Source organism: Sinocyclocheilus grahami, unplaced genomic scaffold (genome assembly GCF_001515645.1).
Source record: "Sinocyclocheilus grahami isolate Dianchi unplaced genomic scaffold, SAMN03320097.WGS_v1.1 scaffold67.1, whole genome shotgun sequence".
Taxonomy (NCBI): Eukaryota; Metazoa; Chordata; class Actinopteri; order Cypriniformes; family Cyprinidae; genus Sinocyclocheilus; species Sinocyclocheilus grahami.
This window is the reverse complement of record NW_015505246.1, coordinates 1,645,492-1,664,954: the sequence shown is the minus strand read 5'-3', so window position 1 is coordinate 1,664,954 and position 19,463 is coordinate 1,645,492. Positions and strand designations below refer to the sequence as shown.

General features: G+C 35.7%; 1 protein-coding gene and 1 pseudogene across 1 annotated transcript in view; one reads left to right on the top strand and one right to left on the bottom strand.

Annotated features, from left to right (window-relative positions):
• Nucleotides 1–5,258: 5,258 nt before the first annotated feature.
• LOC107585153 (magnesium transporter NIPA1-like) lies at nt 5,259–7,721 on the bottom strand (annotated as a pseudogene).
• Nucleotides 7,722–9,417: 1,696 nt separating this feature from the next.
• herc2 (HECT and RLD domain containing E3 ubiquitin protein ligase 2) overlaps nt 9,418–19,463 on the top strand; it is a 70,519-nt gene continuing 60,473 nt past the window's right edge. The window contains exons 1-6 of the mRNA XM_016272094.1: nt 9,418–9,500; nt 11,124–11,233; nt 13,512–13,605; nt 13,720–13,848; nt 16,380–16,605; nt 16,708–16,808. Coding sequence (XP_016127580.1) covers nt 11,162–11,233; nt 13,512–13,605; nt 13,720–13,848; nt 16,380–16,605; nt 16,708–16,808 — 622 coding nt within the window. The 5' untranslated portion in view covers nt 9,418–9,500; nt 11,124–11,161. The remainder of the gene's footprint in view (nt 9,501–11,123; nt 11,234–13,511; nt 13,606–13,719; nt 13,849–16,379; nt 16,606–16,707; nt 16,809–19,463) is intronic.

Genomic DNA, 19,463 nt, shown 5'->3' with positions numbered 1-19,463 from the left:
ATTGTAATTGTGATTATTAATTACAATTAAACGAATGATGTTTACACCTTTGTTTGAAGCAACTGCATGCCATATTTTTATATGAAAATAAACAAGCTGAAAACACTAACTGAAAAACGTTTATTGCTTTTCTATAGTATTAAGCCTTAAATGTCAAATATACATCGGATTGGTTTCTTCTTTAAATAAAAAGGTAAAAATATGCATGGTATTATAATGTTATACTAAAATTAAAACAATGGAAAAACCCTTAAGATAACATGTAGAAAGAAAAAAAGCATCTTAAGCACGCAGAATAACATACAGTAAGTGGACTTTGATGATTAATTGCTCCTTTGAACGATTATGTAATTGTGGCATCCGTAATTGTAATCGCGATTAGAAATTCGATTAATTGTGCAGCCCTACTCTCTAGATGTCAAACTCATTGATGACTACTTGGTACAGACATTATAATCCCTCAGAAATTATTGTAAATGTCAACAGTTAAACAACTAAATTGCTACAACAAGGTTAAAAGTAAATGACATCACAGTTTGCCAACACTGAACTTCATATCAACGCTAAACAGAGGATCAGTATTTCCTTAAAGGCACAATATGTAAGATTTTTTTATTAAAATATCCAAAAACCACTTGAACAGTGTTATATATTTTGCTGACTTGTGCACTTACATTATCCCAAATGTTTCGAAGAATGTTTAAATCTAGAGAAATAAATAGGGATGTAACGATTCACTCAACTCACGATTCGATTCATGATTTTGATTTCACAATTTGATTCACGATTTTTTTTTTTACAAAATGAGATTTAAGACAAATTATAAATTAAATGTGTCCTTTTATTATTGCTTGGACAAAATGTTGCACGTTTCTTTGTGAATTTGAAATATAACAATATAATAATATACTAATATAGCACTTGCATATTATTGCTCTTGTGTTGGTTTTGATTGTCCTCATTTGTAAGTCGCTTTGGACAAAAGTGTCTGCTAAATGACCATTTAAAAATAGCCTAATGTAAATAACAAAACTAAATTGAAATTTTAAAACAAGCCCCAAACCAAATAAGTAACAATTAAAAATAAATCTCTTCATATAAACAAACTAAGGCTTTGTCTGTGCTCTTTCCATTTAAAATGAGGCAACCACTGCATTTTAATCATGATCCAAACAAAGATGGTGCATACATGCAACATGAGCAGTTTCTAAATCTAAATTAGATTGTATAATTTCGAAATCTGAAGCAAAAACAGAATGATTTGACTTCAGTTTTGTAAAACTACACATAAAAATCTGTATGAAACAGAAACAGCAGACGAGCTGAATGAGACTGCAGATTCACTCTCTGCCAGCAGGTGGCGCTTAAAGCGTTTCCTTGGTTTCCGCTGTAAACAAAGCAGCACTGCACTTATGAACTTTAATATGCGTTATACAGAGGCAAGATGAAAAGAAAAAATACCATCTAAAAGTTCCCCTCAGACATGGATTCATATAAACTCCTACCCCTAACTGAATCGCGATTTGTTTAGCATCTCAACCGATTTGAATCGTCACATATTTGAATCGATTTTCAACCGGCTCGCGGTTAATCGTTACATCCCTAGAAATAAGCAATTTTAACAAGTGACACGGAGCGTGTCCATAGTGTCATTGTGTCGCCTGCCAATGACGTCATAACCCCTCGATTTCCTGGAAATGGAAACACCAAAGACGCTTTAATATGTTGTGCATTTTATTAGACCGGTGACGACCGCACCTCACCCTGCTTCATTCTACTACGTTAATAAATCATAAGCTCATCCAGGAACATGATTTCTGCCCGAGTCCCGTCGGATTGCATCGGCTGTGGGGATGAAGACGATAACTCCCATGATTCCACACTCAGTCACGGTGTCATCAAACTACGCCTTTGTTTATTTGTTTATTTTGAATATGCGCCCTCTAGAGGCAAAAATGACATATTGTGCCTTTAAGCTCTACAGGTTGTATTATGAAATACACTACTGTTCAAATGTTTGTATTTACGTTTTATTACAATTTTTTAAAAAAGATTCCCTGAATCGGCAACGCTGAATTTTCAGCATCATTACTCCAGTCTTCAGTGTCACATGATTCTTCAGAAATCATTCTAATATGCCGATTTGCTGCTGAAGATGCATTTATCATTATTATCAATGTTGAAAAACAGTTGTAATGTTTTTTCAGGCATGTTTGAAGAATTAAAAGGTCAAAATTACAGCAATTATTTGAAATAGAAATTGTTTGTAACATTAAAAGTCTTCACAGTCACTTTTAATCAATTTCATGCATCCTTACTGAATACAAGAAAAAAACATAAATTACAAATCATAATCTTGGAATTAAGTTCCAGTAAGTTCCTGGTTGGAAAAAAAAAAGCTTATACCATTTTTATAAGAAACACCACACACATTACAGCTCAAAAAATCTGAGGTTACATTCATGACAACACACACACACACACACACACACACACAGCTCAGAGGGAGAATGAAGAATGATAGTGTGTAATGGACAATAAAGTGACATCATATCATAAGCAGTACAGGAAATGGCACAATAAACCAAGCCGGCTCAAAGTCCTACTAGCTACATGTGTTGACATTAGGAAAATATTATCAGCACAGGGTTCAGCCTAGTGATAAGACTCACTTTGTTCAAAACCTTCATGACTTCCGTCTATTCCATACAATGAAAGTGAATGGTGACTGAGATTGTCATTGTGTGTGTTCACGGAAGTTAAGCATTTAGGTTTGAATCAATGGTGAGTGAATAATGACAGAATTATCATTTTGGGTAAACTGGCCCTTTAAGTCGCGAGACACGAGCATACAGCTGATCCAGCAAACTTTAGAGTACAATTAAGAGCTAACGTATTACGGACTCGAATAAAATCCCATGTCCATTTGAACCAAATATAAAGCAGTTATCTTATAAGAGTCAACGTTTGGTTGTCGCGAGATCTTCTTGACATGATCTCAATTACCTTATTCATACAGCCAAACCAAGCCGGATAGCCTAGCCAATTAGCTCCATAATTCACAGCAAAACACACGCGTGGCTAAAGGAGGTTATGAAGTCTTTCACAGTACCTCGCTGTTTACCTGTGATCAGCTCGACATCGTGTCCGGTCACTGAGATTTCACGGTTTTGACTTTCACATTTTCTCGCGACCATGAAATTCAGACGCGATGTTGACGCGAACCCAGGTACGTCCACCTACACTGTAGCGATGTCCGATTCGTGAGAGAATCATTCTTTTGAGTCGGATCTTTTCAAACGAATCAATCGTTCACCAAACAGTCTAAAGCAGGGTTCCTCAAATCTTGCCAATGCGCTGCAGAGTTTAGCTCCAACCCTGATCAAACTCAGCTACCTGTGATTGTCTAATGATCCTGAAGACATTGATTAGCATGCTCAGGTGGGTTTTAGATTAGGGTTAGAGCTAAACTCTGCAGGAAAGTGGATCTCGTGGGCCAGATTTGAGGATCCCTGGTCTAAAGTAAACAATTCGTCCATAAATTCGATTGATTCTTTTTTGTTTAATTGCCAAAGTGAAAATATACAAGAACAAATGCAAATGCTTTTATATTCTAGTTATTATAGTACATAGACTTATTATAGTACATATAACTAGAAATCATAAGCACAAATTATACAATAGATAAATAATAAATAAAGAACATAACAATTAAATATTGCATTTCGATCAAATATACAGCATCCTTTGACAAAATGACTTGACTTAACGCATAATTACGTCGTGACGTAAAAGAATCACTGAATTGTTCAAAAGAGCCGAAGAGCGGAAGTGAGTCGAATCAGTGAAAGAGTAAGCAGGCGCGCACGCGCGGAAACCCTCTTTTGATTGGTCTTTTGTCGTTTTACGTCTTGTTAAAGTCTTCTTTTCATGCGTTTAAACATTAAATTAACAAAATCACTGGTAAATAAAACACACCTTAGTATCGATATTTTTTGTTTGAGTATCGATACTTTCGATACTCTCGTCAGTATCGATATATCGATACTTTGGATCGATACGCCCATCCCTACATTGTAACCAAATGTAAACCGCGTTTTGATCATCTATGTGAAAATGAGTTGTAGTTGTAAATATCATAAATCTGAAAAGGTACTTTCCTCACCTAATATCAAGGTGTAAGAGTGCTTTATGTTGCGCTAGTGACGCTGATGCACAGGTAAACGTTGAGTCAGGTGCAGGAACCGTAGATAAACTACAGGAATCACTCTTGACACTAAAACTACTTCAATTCTACAGCTAATAAACACAAATATACAAGTTATAAACATACGTGAAAGTGTTTTCTTAATATGCAGTATGTGAAAATATAGATTGTACAAGCACACACAAACTCGGGTCTGATTTCATACGGCAAACATTCGCATCGTTTATTAAACGATAAAATCGCTTACAATATAACGTTAAAGATATTAAAATGGTAAACCGTAAATACAACAAAAATGCACTTAAGAGAATACATAAAATAATGCATAACTTACTCTGGGATTCAAATGATTTCAGTTCTGTGGTGGGACGGGATCAGGATGCAGGAGAGTCCTTCGACTAGGAAGCCAACTGTTGTGTGCAAAGGTAAGGAAAACAGCTCCTGCTGGCCGCCATCTTGCCATGCTTTCAATTACATTAAATTATTGATGGTAGACTGACCAAAACTGTCACCATAGAGTTACTCCCGACGGACATCCTGCCAGTGTTTATTTTTATATAAACATGGAAATCATTCATATTTTTATTTTATATTCATCTGGTTGAGTTAATATTTTTTTCAACAAATGTTATGTTTTTAAATGTGGGCATTAAAACCAAGATAACCTAATTATGTTAGCAAAAATTCGAGATAAATATGAATAAAACATGTTTATATATACACACACTATGTTGGAGAAATTGTATATATAATATATATATATGAGCAATAAATAAGCAATTAACCACTTTATTCCATTTATATTTACACAAAAAAATTACAAAAGGCCCTTATATATTAAATTATTCATCAATTTATTATATCATTAAAAGTTAATTAATAATTTATTGTAATCAATAGTTAATTAATGAGTTAATACTGATTCATAATAATATTAAAATACAATTATATAAAATGTTATAGGACCGCTCCCTTGTTTGGATCTGCAATGGTTAATTAGTATTAACAACTAACTCTATCAGTTATTCATAAAAAATGATGCACTCATGAGTTAGTCCTCTTTAGCTTTGGTTTGGCTCCAAGAAAGTTTCGCTTCTTGAGAGATGTGTAATAAGGCAACGCCCACAGATACTGTGACGAAACCACACAGGATACCCAAACAGTCCATAATGCGGAGTGCTGTCCATTCCCTGAAGAGAATCGCAGAGGCCAGGATGACGCAGGAGGTGAACGTCACATAGTAAATGGCCTCAAACATATTAGAGCTGAAGCTCTCCAAGGCTTTGTTGATGTAGGTGAACTGGATCAGAATACTGACTACGAGAATTCCCAGCAACCCCAGGAAGAGGTAAAGTGCTCTGCTATCACTTGTAGGTGTTTCACTGAAGGCCTCCTGAGCAGCCAGTCCCAGAGCTTTGCTGCTGGGCACAGTGAAACTCCCAAGGAGAGAACAGATGCCCACATAAACCATAATGTTGGATTTTCCGTGAGCTGGAGAAAGCCAGCCAATCAGTATGATCAGTAATAGGACCACCAGTGAGATGTAGACCAGGAACACTGAAACAAGCATGGAAAGATCAGAAACAATGTTTGATCATGTTCGGTTTTGGTTTTTGAGAGTGAGTTAAGGAGGACATTCCTCCACACACGATGATGAAGCAGGACTGAGAGATTTCAGACAAAACAGATGTTAAGTGTTGTCACTGCTATACAAAAGCATTATTGCTATATTGTTTTTGATTTGAACTGAACCAACCCTAAACTCAATTTATCTGAACAATGACACTGTTGTCATTTAGAGCTGCTTTACAGCAGAATCTGGATGGCCTCCATAGTTGAGTTTTCATAATTGATTCTGCTATTTTTCCTGTTTATTATTGCGAAGCTGCTTTAACACAATCTGTTCTGTAAAAAGCACTAAACAAAGAAAGGTGACTTGACTTGATACGAAAACAGATCAGAAAAGTTGCAGATGCTCTTATTCAAAACAACCTATTTGACACTATTTGTAGGAATAGCCCTTTTCAAAAAACCTGCCGTTAAGTGATGTATGAGTGTTGTGTTATCAGTCCTACTTCCTATAGTGACAGTTCACCTAAAAAATAAATATTTGTCATGATTTACTCATCCTTGTATCGTTTTAAACCTGTATGATTTTTTTTCTTCAGCAAAGCATGAAAGAAGATATGTTAAATAATGTTGGTAAGAAAACAGTTTTGGTTTCCATTGACTTTAATTGTGTGTCTTGTGCATAAAATAGAAGTCGATGTGAACTGAAACTGTTTGGTACACTCTTAAAAATAAAGGTGCTTTAAAAGGTTCTTCAAGCGATGCCATAGAAGAACCATTTTTGGTTCCACAAAGAACCATTCAGTCAAAGGTTCTTTAAAGAACCATCTCTTTCTTACCTTTTTGTAAACTGAATAACCTTCTTTCACCACATAGAACCTTTTGTGAAACAGAAAGGTTCTTCAGACGTTAAAGGTTCTTTATGGAACCATTTAGACAAAAAGGTTCTTCTATGGCATCGTGAAGCACCTTTATTTTTAAGAGTGTATACCAACATTCTTTTGCAACCGTTAAACCACTGGGCTACCACCAACAATAGATGAATTATGGCTCCACCAGACATGTTTTTCATGGGTCCATCAGTCTCTCCTCTAGTTCTGCTCTTGATGTGACATTTTTTCAGACTTGAGTGAGTGAATGATGTGCACAACCGAACCACAACAGCACAAAGAGCAGCCAAGTTTGCCAATGAGATTGAGATGTTCCTGAAGAAGCCATGATGCCAGAACAGCCCTGATTAATGATGAAAAAACAAAATCACATAAATCACTTCAATTCACAGTAAAGCTGTCCTGATATGCTAATATAAATGTGACATAAATGTCAAATGTTGTTGTTGCTGTAATAATTATTTTGAGATTGCTCAGACCACTGCATCAAATAAATGTGTAGAACACCTTGAATATAATATAATATAACGTAGAAATTCACCCAAATAAGACACCAAGGGGAGTGACCACAACTGCGGGGGCAACATTGTATGCCAGAAAATTTCCTATTTGTCCTACAATCACTATAAAAAAAGGCATTAATACACACTTTAAATCAACCATTATTCATTTGAATTAAATTTATTTGCAGTAGTAGAGGGATGTACCACACCACACACAGTCAGCCAGGTAAGTCCCACCTGTAGAAAACATAGATCATTCATTAAATATTCACTCTGTGGGACAAAATATGTGAGATAATAGTCCTCTGATGTGAAATACCTGATTTACGGTACCATCCCTTTTTCTGTAGTACAAACCTGGATCCATTGATAAAACTGGACACTACAGCAATCACAACACCAACGACTTGGAATGAAGCCTCGTCCATAAATGTATGCGATTTTATGGACAGTCAGTGTCAGTCTTTATATCACTCTTTGTTTTACTGAGCTGATGGAGCCTTCATAGGCCTGTTATGTTGTGGATTGTGTTATTCTAGAAAGGCACACAAACATTATGAACCGATGTACATTACATCCCGGAAGTTCATTCCCACCCAGGAGTTACTTGCCAAACTAACGACCTCTACTGGTTGAGGCAGAGAGAGGACTAAACAATGTCTAATCAAGAGTATTCTAACAGATACAGTTATACGCGTTTTAACACAAATGAAAAGAGTATTCTTTGCATCATTTGAGTTTCACCATGCATGTGACATGAGGTGGCTGCGCAAAGTTTTAAGCTGTTTACAGCATCATTTACAGCAGGTGGCGTTGTAATATCAAGAGAGACTTAACGTACATCTTTAAATGGGATCGTTCAAAATGACATTCTCAACCACTGTACACTTTCATTGTATGGGGGAAAATGCAATGAAAGTGAATTGTGACTGAGACTGTCAGCCCAATGCGGGTGAGTAAATGATGGCAGAATTTTCATTAAATAGACTTTGGAACATTTATTTTATCCATGCTAATTTACTAAAAAATTCCGGGGTCATCTTCATGTTTGAATTGGGGGTGGGAGCAAATAAGTTCTACTTCTTTCCACTCCCTTTCGAGCAAGTATTATGTGTAAGTATGTGTATGGATATGTGTAACATAATTGTATATGTATGGATACATATATATGTGAGATAAACTGTTCTATTTTTCTATGTATGTGTGTGTGTGTGTGTGTGTGTATATATATATGTATATATATATACATATATATATATATATATATATATTGCTCGAAATACACTTAAACTCAAATGTTTGGTTAATTAAAAAATGTAATACTTTACTTTGACTTTAAAACTATGGTAATGATAATATGGATAATATAAAAAATATGTATAATAACACTACTGTTTTGGCAAATACACAAATGCAGAAAAAACCTCTCTCTCGTATTTGCAGAAGGAATAGATGATCTTCAAGTCCCTAAAACGTGTCATTTTTTTGGAGGTTTACTTTGATTATTAATATTTTGATTTTGATTTGATCTTCTTTTTGTTTTAATTTTTTTTATGCTATTTGGAATTGTATTATGGGTTTTTTTTTGGGGGGGGGGGTATTAAGGTTTGTATTTCATTTATGCAATAATACTAATAAAAAAAATAGTTTTCATAATAAATTCTTTCTTTAAATTCTTTTAACCAAAACAATAGTATTTTAAACATGATTTCATGAGTTAGTCTAACCTGTACACTTTATAAAACACTTCAATAATGCTAGATTAATTTGCCCTACCCTTTAAAAAAAATACAAAAATCTAACGTTTTTCCTTATTCTTGTATAATGTTACTCATGCTATTTTATGAGCTCATATTAATTATGAAACTATATTGAATAGTTGTACTTTTTTAAAGAATTATTTTGTAAAACATCATGATCATAAAAAGGAACCTAGTGTAATAAAAAAGGAAATAAAATGATTAAAATCTCTAAAAATCGTGACCAGTTGTAGAAAATGTAGCCTAAAATTATAAAACTCATATATTATGCTTCAACTCCCCATATAGGTAAGTCCTAGAAAAAATACTTATTTGTATATTATAGTTTATGCGTTAAAACGAAATTTGATACATTTTCATTTTAGTGAACGTCGTGCACCATGTGTGTCCATCCCAGCCTGTGATTGGCCTTTGCGGCGTCCCGCCCCCTGTTTGTTGTACGTCATCTGATTCTTCTTCATTTGTTTGGCTGCCGGTGCTGTCAGTCAACACACGACATGGCCGACATTAAAGTGCAGTAAAGCTGGTGGTAGGACCGAAGAAGCAAGGATTCAATAAGATATCCAAACAGGTAAAACATGCGTTGATTCCGAAAAGACTTCTAGGACAGGAAAAGATAACTGGTTTGCGGTTTTATAGGCTGTGGTGTGTTCAAGAATAGTAAGTCAAAGCGCTGTCGGTATTTAGGAACGTCCTGTATTTTAGCTGTTAGCCGCTGACAGCCCGAGTTCAATCAACAACACACCGATCACAGATAACAACCTGCAGCATTACAGCATCATCTGTTGATTAAATAAACTATATTCTACTCGCATCTACATGTTGACTCGGATGATTAGATATGGATAGGAGAATATGACCAAGCCAACACCCAGTTTGTTTTAATAAATTATTTCAGTGATGTTCGATCAGGTGTGGATGCTTTAGCACAGTACCACAATCATATTTTAATCATTTTGAATAATGTTATTTTCATATTTTATTGCTAAAATGGCTCATTTATCCATTTTATGAACTGTGGAAAGAGGTGGAAGACGCATTTGAACATTTCAAGGTTGATTTACGCTTGAAGGTAAAGGGACTTCACACAAAAAATTGAACATACGCCCATATCTACAGATCCTTATGTCATTCCAAAGCCATATGACTTTATATAAGACAAAAGGGGACATTTTGAAGAATGCGTTGAGCAGTGACAATGAGCGCAGACTAAATATGTCAAACCTCATTAAAGGGTTAGTTCACCCAAAAATGAAAATTCTGTCGTTAATTACTCACCCTCATGTTGTTCCAAATCTGTAAGACCTTCGTTCATCTTTGGAACACAATTTAAGATATTTTTGATGAAATCTGAGGGCTCTCTGACCCTCCCATAGACAGCAAGGTAACTACCACGTTCAAGGTCCAGAAAAGTACCAAGATGATCGACAAAGTAGTCCGTGTGACATCTGTGGTTCAACTGTAAAGTTACAAAGCTACGAGAATATTTTTTTGCGCAAAGACAACAAAAATAACGACTTTATTCCACATTTTCGTCTCTACTGCGTCACTTTGGACGTGCGTTCACGACAGTACCATGACGCAAGCGTGTGGCGGCGCCGGCGCTAACCCAGATCCAGCGTAAAGACGTCATCACTGCCACACGCTCGCGTCATGATACTGTCGTGAACGCACGTCCACAAATAAATTGTGCTCCCTCGAATATAATCATATGACTTGAAAAGACTTGGTACAGAAATATTGTGGACCATATAGAATTTGGGTACGTTTTGAGGCATAACATCTTCAGACACAGTGCATTTGATGGGAAATATTCTTCAAAAACTTTTGAAATTCATATGAAGTTTGCAAAGAGCAGATTTTGGATGTGGAGTGAACGATCCCTTTAATTTCTAGATGTTTAAAACAGTTAAATTTTAAACAGAATTATACTGAATGTAGAATTAATAAATGGTTCTTAATTTGGCTATGAAGATGCTTACCAATTATCTGAAACTGCTGGATTGCATCTTGAACTACAGACTGTGCTGCAATGAACAACTGCGCCTTTGGGAAAATCCATATGCAAATAATCAATATAAACTGGGGGGGATAGTTGTTTTAATGAGATATAGATAGCATGACATGATCTGTTTTGCTGGTCAGAGCTTCACAGTGTTAACTTGTTGTTTGATCTGTGAATGTGTCTCTTTAGGGAAGGCTGCATCTGCAGCCTGGACAGCCGAGGGAAGGATGCCGTCTCCATCTTTTTCCCTTGATGCCCAGCTGCGCTTCCACGACAAATGGCTGAAGATAGACTTGCAGGTAAATTTTGGAATGAATTTGGTCATTGGTTCATATATAGTCATTGATGCTAAATATAGAGTGTTGATGTTTTTTGAAAACATCAAAAAAAAAAAAAAAAGAAGCTATTTAGTTGCACCGTTGGTCAACATTTACATTTTTTAGCTGTGTTCAGTGACACAGGCAGTGTGCTACCTGTGCAGGAATTTTTTTATATTTATTTTTTGACACTGGAAATCTTTTGAATCTTGTTTCTCAGTGAGTACTGATGCTGAGTGGAAATAGATCATTTATTCTGGTCAGTAGCATATTAAAAGTATTGCTTAAGGTCTTAAACTGTTGAAAAGCTTGCATTGTGTGCGTTTTTAAACACTTTTCCCTTTGCAATGGGTTAACAGCATTTCTGTCAATGTGCCTTTCTGTCAGAGCTCTTAAAGCGAACAGAAGTCTTTTTATGCTTATTTTTCTGGCCTCCTGTTGGTGTTTACAGGGAAACTTCCCATGCGACCTGATTTTATGATTATTATGAGGTTGCTAGAAGCTGTCTGGGTCCCTTTTTGTTTGTGAGAAGTATATATATATATATATATATATATGACACGCACAAGTTGTGCTTGTTTTTTAGGACTGCAGAATTTGACTAAAGATGGAGTGATTGTATATCAATATGAGAATATGACTATAAAATAATAGTAATACCTATTATTATTAGTTGATTAATATTACTGAATAAAATATGAAACAAAATAGGAAACATTACTATTGTATTGTTCACTGAATATTACTGTTGTAATATTCACTGCAAAGGAATGTATGCAAAATATAACAATAATATTAACAATTATATATTATAAATAATACAATTATTATTTAAACCATACAACTGTGCAATCATAAGGAGCAGAATCCAACCAAGCCATTTCTGAGACACTGAAAACACCAGATCATGCGTTGTTTGTGTAAAGAACACATAGCAGTGCTTCACTTTGAAACACCAAAGGGTCTGAATACTTAGGACCATGTGATATTTCAGTTTTTCTTTTTTAATAAATCTGCAAAAATGTCAACAATTCTGTGTTTTTCTGCCAATATAGGGTTCTGTGTGTACATTGAGGAAAAAAAATTAACTTAAATTATTTAGCAAATGGCTGCAATATAACAAATAGTGAAAAATTTAAGGGGGTCTGAATACTTTCCGTACCCACTGTATTTATTTTTTAAAACTCACAGACTTTTTATGATTTATTGACTTATTTGTTAATAAAAAAAAATTGCAGTAAGTAGGACTGGGTATTAAGACAAATTTCACAATTCATTTCAATTTTGATTCACAAGTTTGCGATTAGTTTCAATTACGATCTTGATTCAGTTTCGATTCGATATTGATTTACTCTACAATCAGATACAGTACCCTTTTTTTTTTTAAAGAAAAAAAATCTCTCTCCGCTAATGCTGTGAACCGTACAATAACCCTTTTTTAGCTAGTACATTGCTATATTAAAGTGATTACACAGCAATTTTATGCATGTGCTGCTGTGAATAATTGTACAACAGATTAAGTTTTAAAACACTGGATGAATTAAGTACTGATTGATTTTTGGTAGTAGTGAAGATGTCTTATAAAATCAACACCCCAAAATGCTGTTTATTTGTATCTGTGTGTGTTTGGGTCTCTGTCACATTTGTCTGGAGTATTGCTCAAGGTGTTGTAGCTGTTATTAGCATCAACTCAGTGGTTGTAAAAGTCTCTCTACTTTTTACAGTTTGAAGTCTGTTGTGTCAATTAATTTTTGACATTTGAGACAAACTTGACAAACTTGAGTCTGGGCTCTGAATTTCAGTAATTATTGCTAAGTCCTCAGTGAGCCTTTGGTGGCATTTCAATGGGCTAGTTGGCCGAAATAGAAATGTTACAGATGCTAATGGTCAGTCACCAAAAGATAACTGCCTTCTCTGCCATTTTTGTATATCAGCTGTTATTAAAGATTTCTGGTTTTTAAATAAAAGCTGTTCTACTAAACTTTCTATTAATTAAAAATACTTGCAGTTTCTACAAAAATAATGTGTGTGTATACTGTGTATATATGTGTGTGTGTATGTATGTGTGTGTGTGTATATATATATATATATATTATTTTTTTTTAACTGGCCACACCAGAAAAACATTAAACTTTTTTTTGGTTTTCATATTTTATGTACATTATAAAGTAATATATTTATATATACAGTATTTTCAGTTAGGTCAATAATTAATTGAAAAAGATTATATGGCTATAATATTATCTCTTCTGTGTTACAGCGAGCCTTCTCTCCTGAAGGACTGAGCGAGATGTGGAACGAGATGGTGAAGGATGGAGAGATTGTCTTTGACAGAGAAGAATCCGCCCATCCAGGTAAAAAGCCACGTTACCCTTGAATCCTAATGGATTACGATATATTTGTGAAGTTAGCTTCTTTTCTTAAAGGTTTTTAGTTCTCTAAACTTCTAAAATGTATCAACTTCTCAGAGGACTGTGCTGATTGCACCCAAAAGAAAGATGATACAAACGATAAGGAAAAGAAGGAAGAGGAGGAGGTGGCGGCTTCGTCTTTCCATCACTCCATCATTGAGATGTGGGACTGGGGGAGGCAGCCAGGTGGGTGGTGATATTTAATGACATGCTCTGGGTTCAAATAGAGAATGCTGAACTCGACATGCTGATTACTGCATCCGCTGACTGTCATCTTGCACGGTCATCCCACACACACATCACTGGCTTAATCTGCATAGGATTTCCCACGTGCACAAAAACGTGCAAAAATTAAACGTATTTCAACATCTTGCTCTCTATTTTATTTAGTTGCATGCCGTCTAGATTTTTTTAAAAAGGAGGACCATATCCTGTGTTTTGGGTATGTTTAGTGTTGGAGAAAATTACTTCTGTAACCAATCACAAAATTGAAAGTAAGACCAATTTTTGACATTATCTCCCTCCATTTTTGAGTTCAACACTAACGTCTTAAAAACCATTGCATAGAAGTACCCACCATACTTTTTCACTCCGATCTGTCACAATACAGAAGAAAAGATATGTTACTACTTCAGTTTCATCTTTAAGTATTAAACTTCAGCATGTGTCATCCTCCATCTAATCATACACAACACCCCCAACTTTACACGTTGTTCTCCCTCCTCAGCACATGACATCTAAGTGCAAACCCTTGAGCAGTTTCCATTGGCCGAGTTTCTCATCAGCAAAGTGCTGTAATGTAGGATAGCAGATGGATTTGCCACATCTAAATGTGGCCCAGTTATTCAGCCCTGTCACCACACAGGTGACCTACTCCTTCTCTGGCAGGCACGCACACAGTGTGTGCGCTACCCTGCATGTTTCGGTTTGTGTGTGTGTGTGTGTGTGTTTTCTGGTTGGCTCGTGAGGTGTTTGGGGCTCGGGTGACTGTACATACTGTCTGTGAGGTTATTTTTGCCCTGTGTGTGGTTGTAGGCCCTGTGTGTTTACAGACAGGTCTAGGTGGAGCAGCTTTCTGGTGGGTAGTGATAAGAACATGTTGATGGAAAGCCACATAGGCCCCCTATGAACATCACATGGTAGTAGAGCTGGTGCAGTCCAACACACCACCTCGGCAGGATTTCCTATAACATCCTATTGCAAAATACTATGTCCATAATAGTGTTTACTGCAGAATTTTGTTTTTGCATTGAGGGAGCCCATCCACCCTGTATTTAGTACTGGAAACACTGAGATGTACCATGGTATTTTAAGAGATTTGAATTACAAGGTTTTTGCTTAATACTCCCAAGTTACACTACTGTTCAGATATTTGGGATCAGTAAGATTAAGATTAGGTATTTTATGCCCACCATAAAATATGGTCCATAAAATTCAGGATTCTATTGATGGATAGAAAGTTGAAATAAATGGCATTAAAAAAAATAGAAATCTTTTGTAACATTATGAATGTGTTTACTGTCACTTTTGATCAATGTATTTCATTCTTTCTGAATAAAAGTATTAATTTATTTTAAAAAAAAAACAACAACAAAAAACGTACTGACCCCAAACGTTTGTACTGTAGAGTAATTCAAAGAATAATATGAAGGACAAAAAGTCTCATTTTTTTTCACTGAATGGGATGCTTCTAGAGAAATTTAATAGATTAATTTTCCTTTTAAATTTATTCCTCATGTAAAATAAAAGAAAAGATGGCAATTTTATTCTCCCACAGATTGAAAGTCAAATATATGAATTTTAGATTGGGTTTTCCTAAAATAAAATAGCCTGTAAATGTTAAAGTGAGTTTTGATCTGGATCATTTCCTGTCATCTCTCCATTGTTCTAGCAATAAAAGTGATGGTGAAAAAGAGGACATTTACTGATAACAGCAGCAACTGCTATACTAGAAGCATAGTATTGAATTGCAGGAAATGAACAAGTGCTTTTTAGCTTCTGTGGGAGCTCGTTAAAAGCTAAATAAATAGCTATGTGGAAGTAAAAGCCGTTCCTTTACTTATCTTTGTGTGACATGCTCAAACCCTTTCTTTTTCTCACAGTACCATGCACTATAACCTTAGTGCTGCTGTACAGACTGCACTGCTTCAGGGCCTGTGAGGGTTAGGCAGCTTGGCTTACATAAGGCTTAAGTGGATTTCAGATCGGCTATTTTAATTCACCCTGTCTGCCTGTATGAGGCTTTTATCCAGAGGCTGTGAAGAGCTGAATGCATGCACATCCATAACAACAGTCCAGCGGAGCCAGGCAGACAGTTTCAGGCAAGCATAATGAAGGCTTTAGACTGGAATGCACTTCAAGGACTCAAATTGCAGCGAACATTGTTATACAGCATCATTATTAGTTGATTACAAATAAAATGATAATATAACATGGATGTTTTGCCATTTGTTTTACTACATTAAAATAATAGTAATACATTTATCTGGTATAGCGCCTTTAAAAATTGCTTTCTCAAAGCGCTTCACAACACAAGCAAACACAACAATGAAAATTAAAACGCAAAATACAGAGCAACACACAAAAACGAAACCTGGAATGACACTAAATAATAAAACAAGAAACTAAAAACAAAATTAATCAAGTAAAAACAATCCTGAAGTAAGAAGTTATCATTTTATTTACTTATATATCTCATCTTTTTTTTTTTTACACAGAAACTGGAGAGCTGAAGGACTGTCTGATGGCACTGGTAGACGACCAACAAAAGCTGTCTTCACAGACGGCTAAGAGCACACTCTCCGCTCTGCTCCTGAGCCAGAGACTGGTGATCCTGGAGCGCTACCTCATCTCACTCACCCACAGTATGATGGAGGAAAAGTACAAAGTGCGCTGGAAAAGTCCCCCCAGCCCTCCACTCTCTGCCGTCGATATTAACAAAAGGTATGAGGAACAGAGCTTTGATTGAAATTGGATTACATTTGAAACGGCTTTATATAGAAGCGATGAAAATAATAGGCCGAAATTTTTTGTCTGTTTTCTCAGTGCTCGGCCAGTCAGTAAAGGAGTGGAGGGTTTGGCCAGGGTGGGATCAAGAGCAGCTCTTTCCTTTGCCTTTGCCTTTCTTCGCCGAGCCTGGAGATCTGGTAAGCCATTTCCAGCATGGTTTGACTAGCCATGAAAGTTACTTGCACATTACCCAGCATCCATTACCCAAAATGGGCTGTGATTGCTATAGCACTTCTGTTGACAAAATATTAATGGCATCTGTTTGTCAATGAGATCCTTCTAAAATCTAATTCTTGGAAAGAGTGGGTTAACATAAGCAGAGGATTTGCTGCTACTTTACAACTATTTCCAATTGTTCTGTGGCTCATATGAGGTTATATATATATGAATCACCTGTTCAGAAATCCTTCCATTTAATGTGTAGGTCACTTTATATTTTACTGCTTAATCCCCTTTTAGGATTGTGTCATACCAATCTGCATGTGAAGTGACATCCAAAGACCGACTATTGTCTTTAATAACCAGAACCTATCTCTCCAGAACCAGGTTCTTGGAGATTTTGACACAAACATTAACAAACATGAAGTAGGGCTTAAATGATTCCTCGAATACAAAAAAATAATCGTTTAGTCCATTTACTGTAACTACACACGGAACATCGGGTTTCCCCACGGACCATTATTACGGATGCACAACCCGATTAAAGCAGGACCCATAGACTGTAAAAAAAAAAAAAAAGCACTTGCTGGACATATTTAGGACCGTAAATCAATATGGTGGCTAGTTATGATGTGCCTGCGTTAGCTATGTTTTGTGAAAGACTAAGCGCCATTGTGCATAAAAATACCACAGAAAGAAAGTTAGTCAATATCACACGAAGAGTGCCAGTTTTCACCTCTGAAATCAGCATGATTACAAATGTGATGCTGATTTTATGCAACAGTTCAATAAACAAGAAGTTAATATTAAGAGACTTACGTTTTAGACACTATATTGCCTGTTTTTGCTTTATTTCGCCAGCAAAAAAATAATTCCAAACACAGCCACAGTGCTGTTTTGCGTCTCTGAGCAACATGACGGCGTTTCGTTCCTGAATGAATCAACCGTTTAAATGATTCGGTTCAATCGCAATGACTCACTTATTAACAGGGATTTGCTGCCACCTACTGGCGGTTTTAATTTCATATTTAAAGTATCTTTTCATTTTTAAAATAATTGTAAATATCAGTATTCAATGTTTAACTGCAGGTTAAATGCATTCATGTCCCTCTGAGCTGAATTAAATAGTGTAAATAGGCCTACATCTAAATGCCTCTTCGGATGCAGCTTCCGTGTTTCCTCTGCATTGCAATAAATTTTGATACTGATATTGTTTGTTTGGTAACAGCCTAAATTATTCTATTTGACTGATTAAATGTAAGAATTTGACTCAAAAGATGATGCACACTTTTAGAAAAAAAAATGCCCATAAAATGTAAAATCAATTTAAACTTATTGGAACAGATTAATTTTTTTATTTTAAAAACAAGTTTTACACATATACACACACACAGCAGTACGTAAAGGGACATTTAAGAGGGTTTATTCTCCAAATAACTCTAATTTCATGTTGTAGAAAAATTTATTTAGAAATTGTGTATGCTCTTGTTCTTGTTCCAAGTTACCTTCCTGTCCACTGATTTTTGCCTCTCATAAAAGCCAGAAAGCCTTCCAAGAAGACAGTAAATGCTTATGTCATGCTTGAGCTTTAGTTAGGCTGAAACTTGAAAGTTAAGTAGCTCTACATAAATGCAATGTTTAGGTAGGGCTGGGCGATATAGCAAAAAAATGTATCAACGCTATAATGATTCATATCTTTCGGTATCAATAATTATTGAAAATTTTTATAACCTTTATTTAAAACAAAGAGCAATAGAATTTTTTTATTTTTAAATTAACCCAATTTATTGAGACCAATAACAAATATTTTTTGTTTTAACAATCAAACACAAAATAAAAATTAAACGAATAACTAATTTCTAATGTTTTATATGCAGATTAAATGGGTCTTAAAGGGGTCATATGATGCTATTTTCAAGATCATTATTTTGTGTATTTGGTGTAACCGAATATGTTGACATGCTTTAATGTTCAAAAAACACATTCTTTTTCAAATACTGTACATTATTGTAGGTCCTCTATGCCCCGCCTCTCTCAAACACGTAGTTTTCAACAAAGTCCCCTCCTTTGACAAGCGCAGTCTGCTCTGATTGGCCAGCTGACCCAGTGCATTGTGATTGGCCGAACACCACAAGCAAGTGTCGGAAATGTAATGCACCTTACCATAATCGCTTCAGCTTTCAAAGTAAATATCAAGACAGTTAATAATGTTGTTAGTTTTACCATCAAAAGCCCGAAAGGGGAACAGAGTCGCGTGACAGACACAGTGATGATGCAGTACACAAGCCGCAGTAAAGACAGCTGACGTGCTATGATTTCTGACAGGCTGTTCACTCTCCTGTGATGTGACCCTATTCCCCTCTCACACACACACACACACAAGACGTGTTACTCTGCGCAGCGCAAAACTCCACATTTGAACAGTCAATAGCAAATACTTAAACTAATAACAAAACAGTAGCTGATTCAGAAGCGCCAGATTGTCATAGCAAAGTCAGAATTACCTCCTCTCCTAGATTCACGAAACGGTCATCCATTAAATGCATTGATGTTCTGTTGTAAGTACTCTTAAAGATTCCTAAATGCATCTACTTTCGGAAGGCCAAATAAAGTGCTTTTGCTTTCGCACTGAA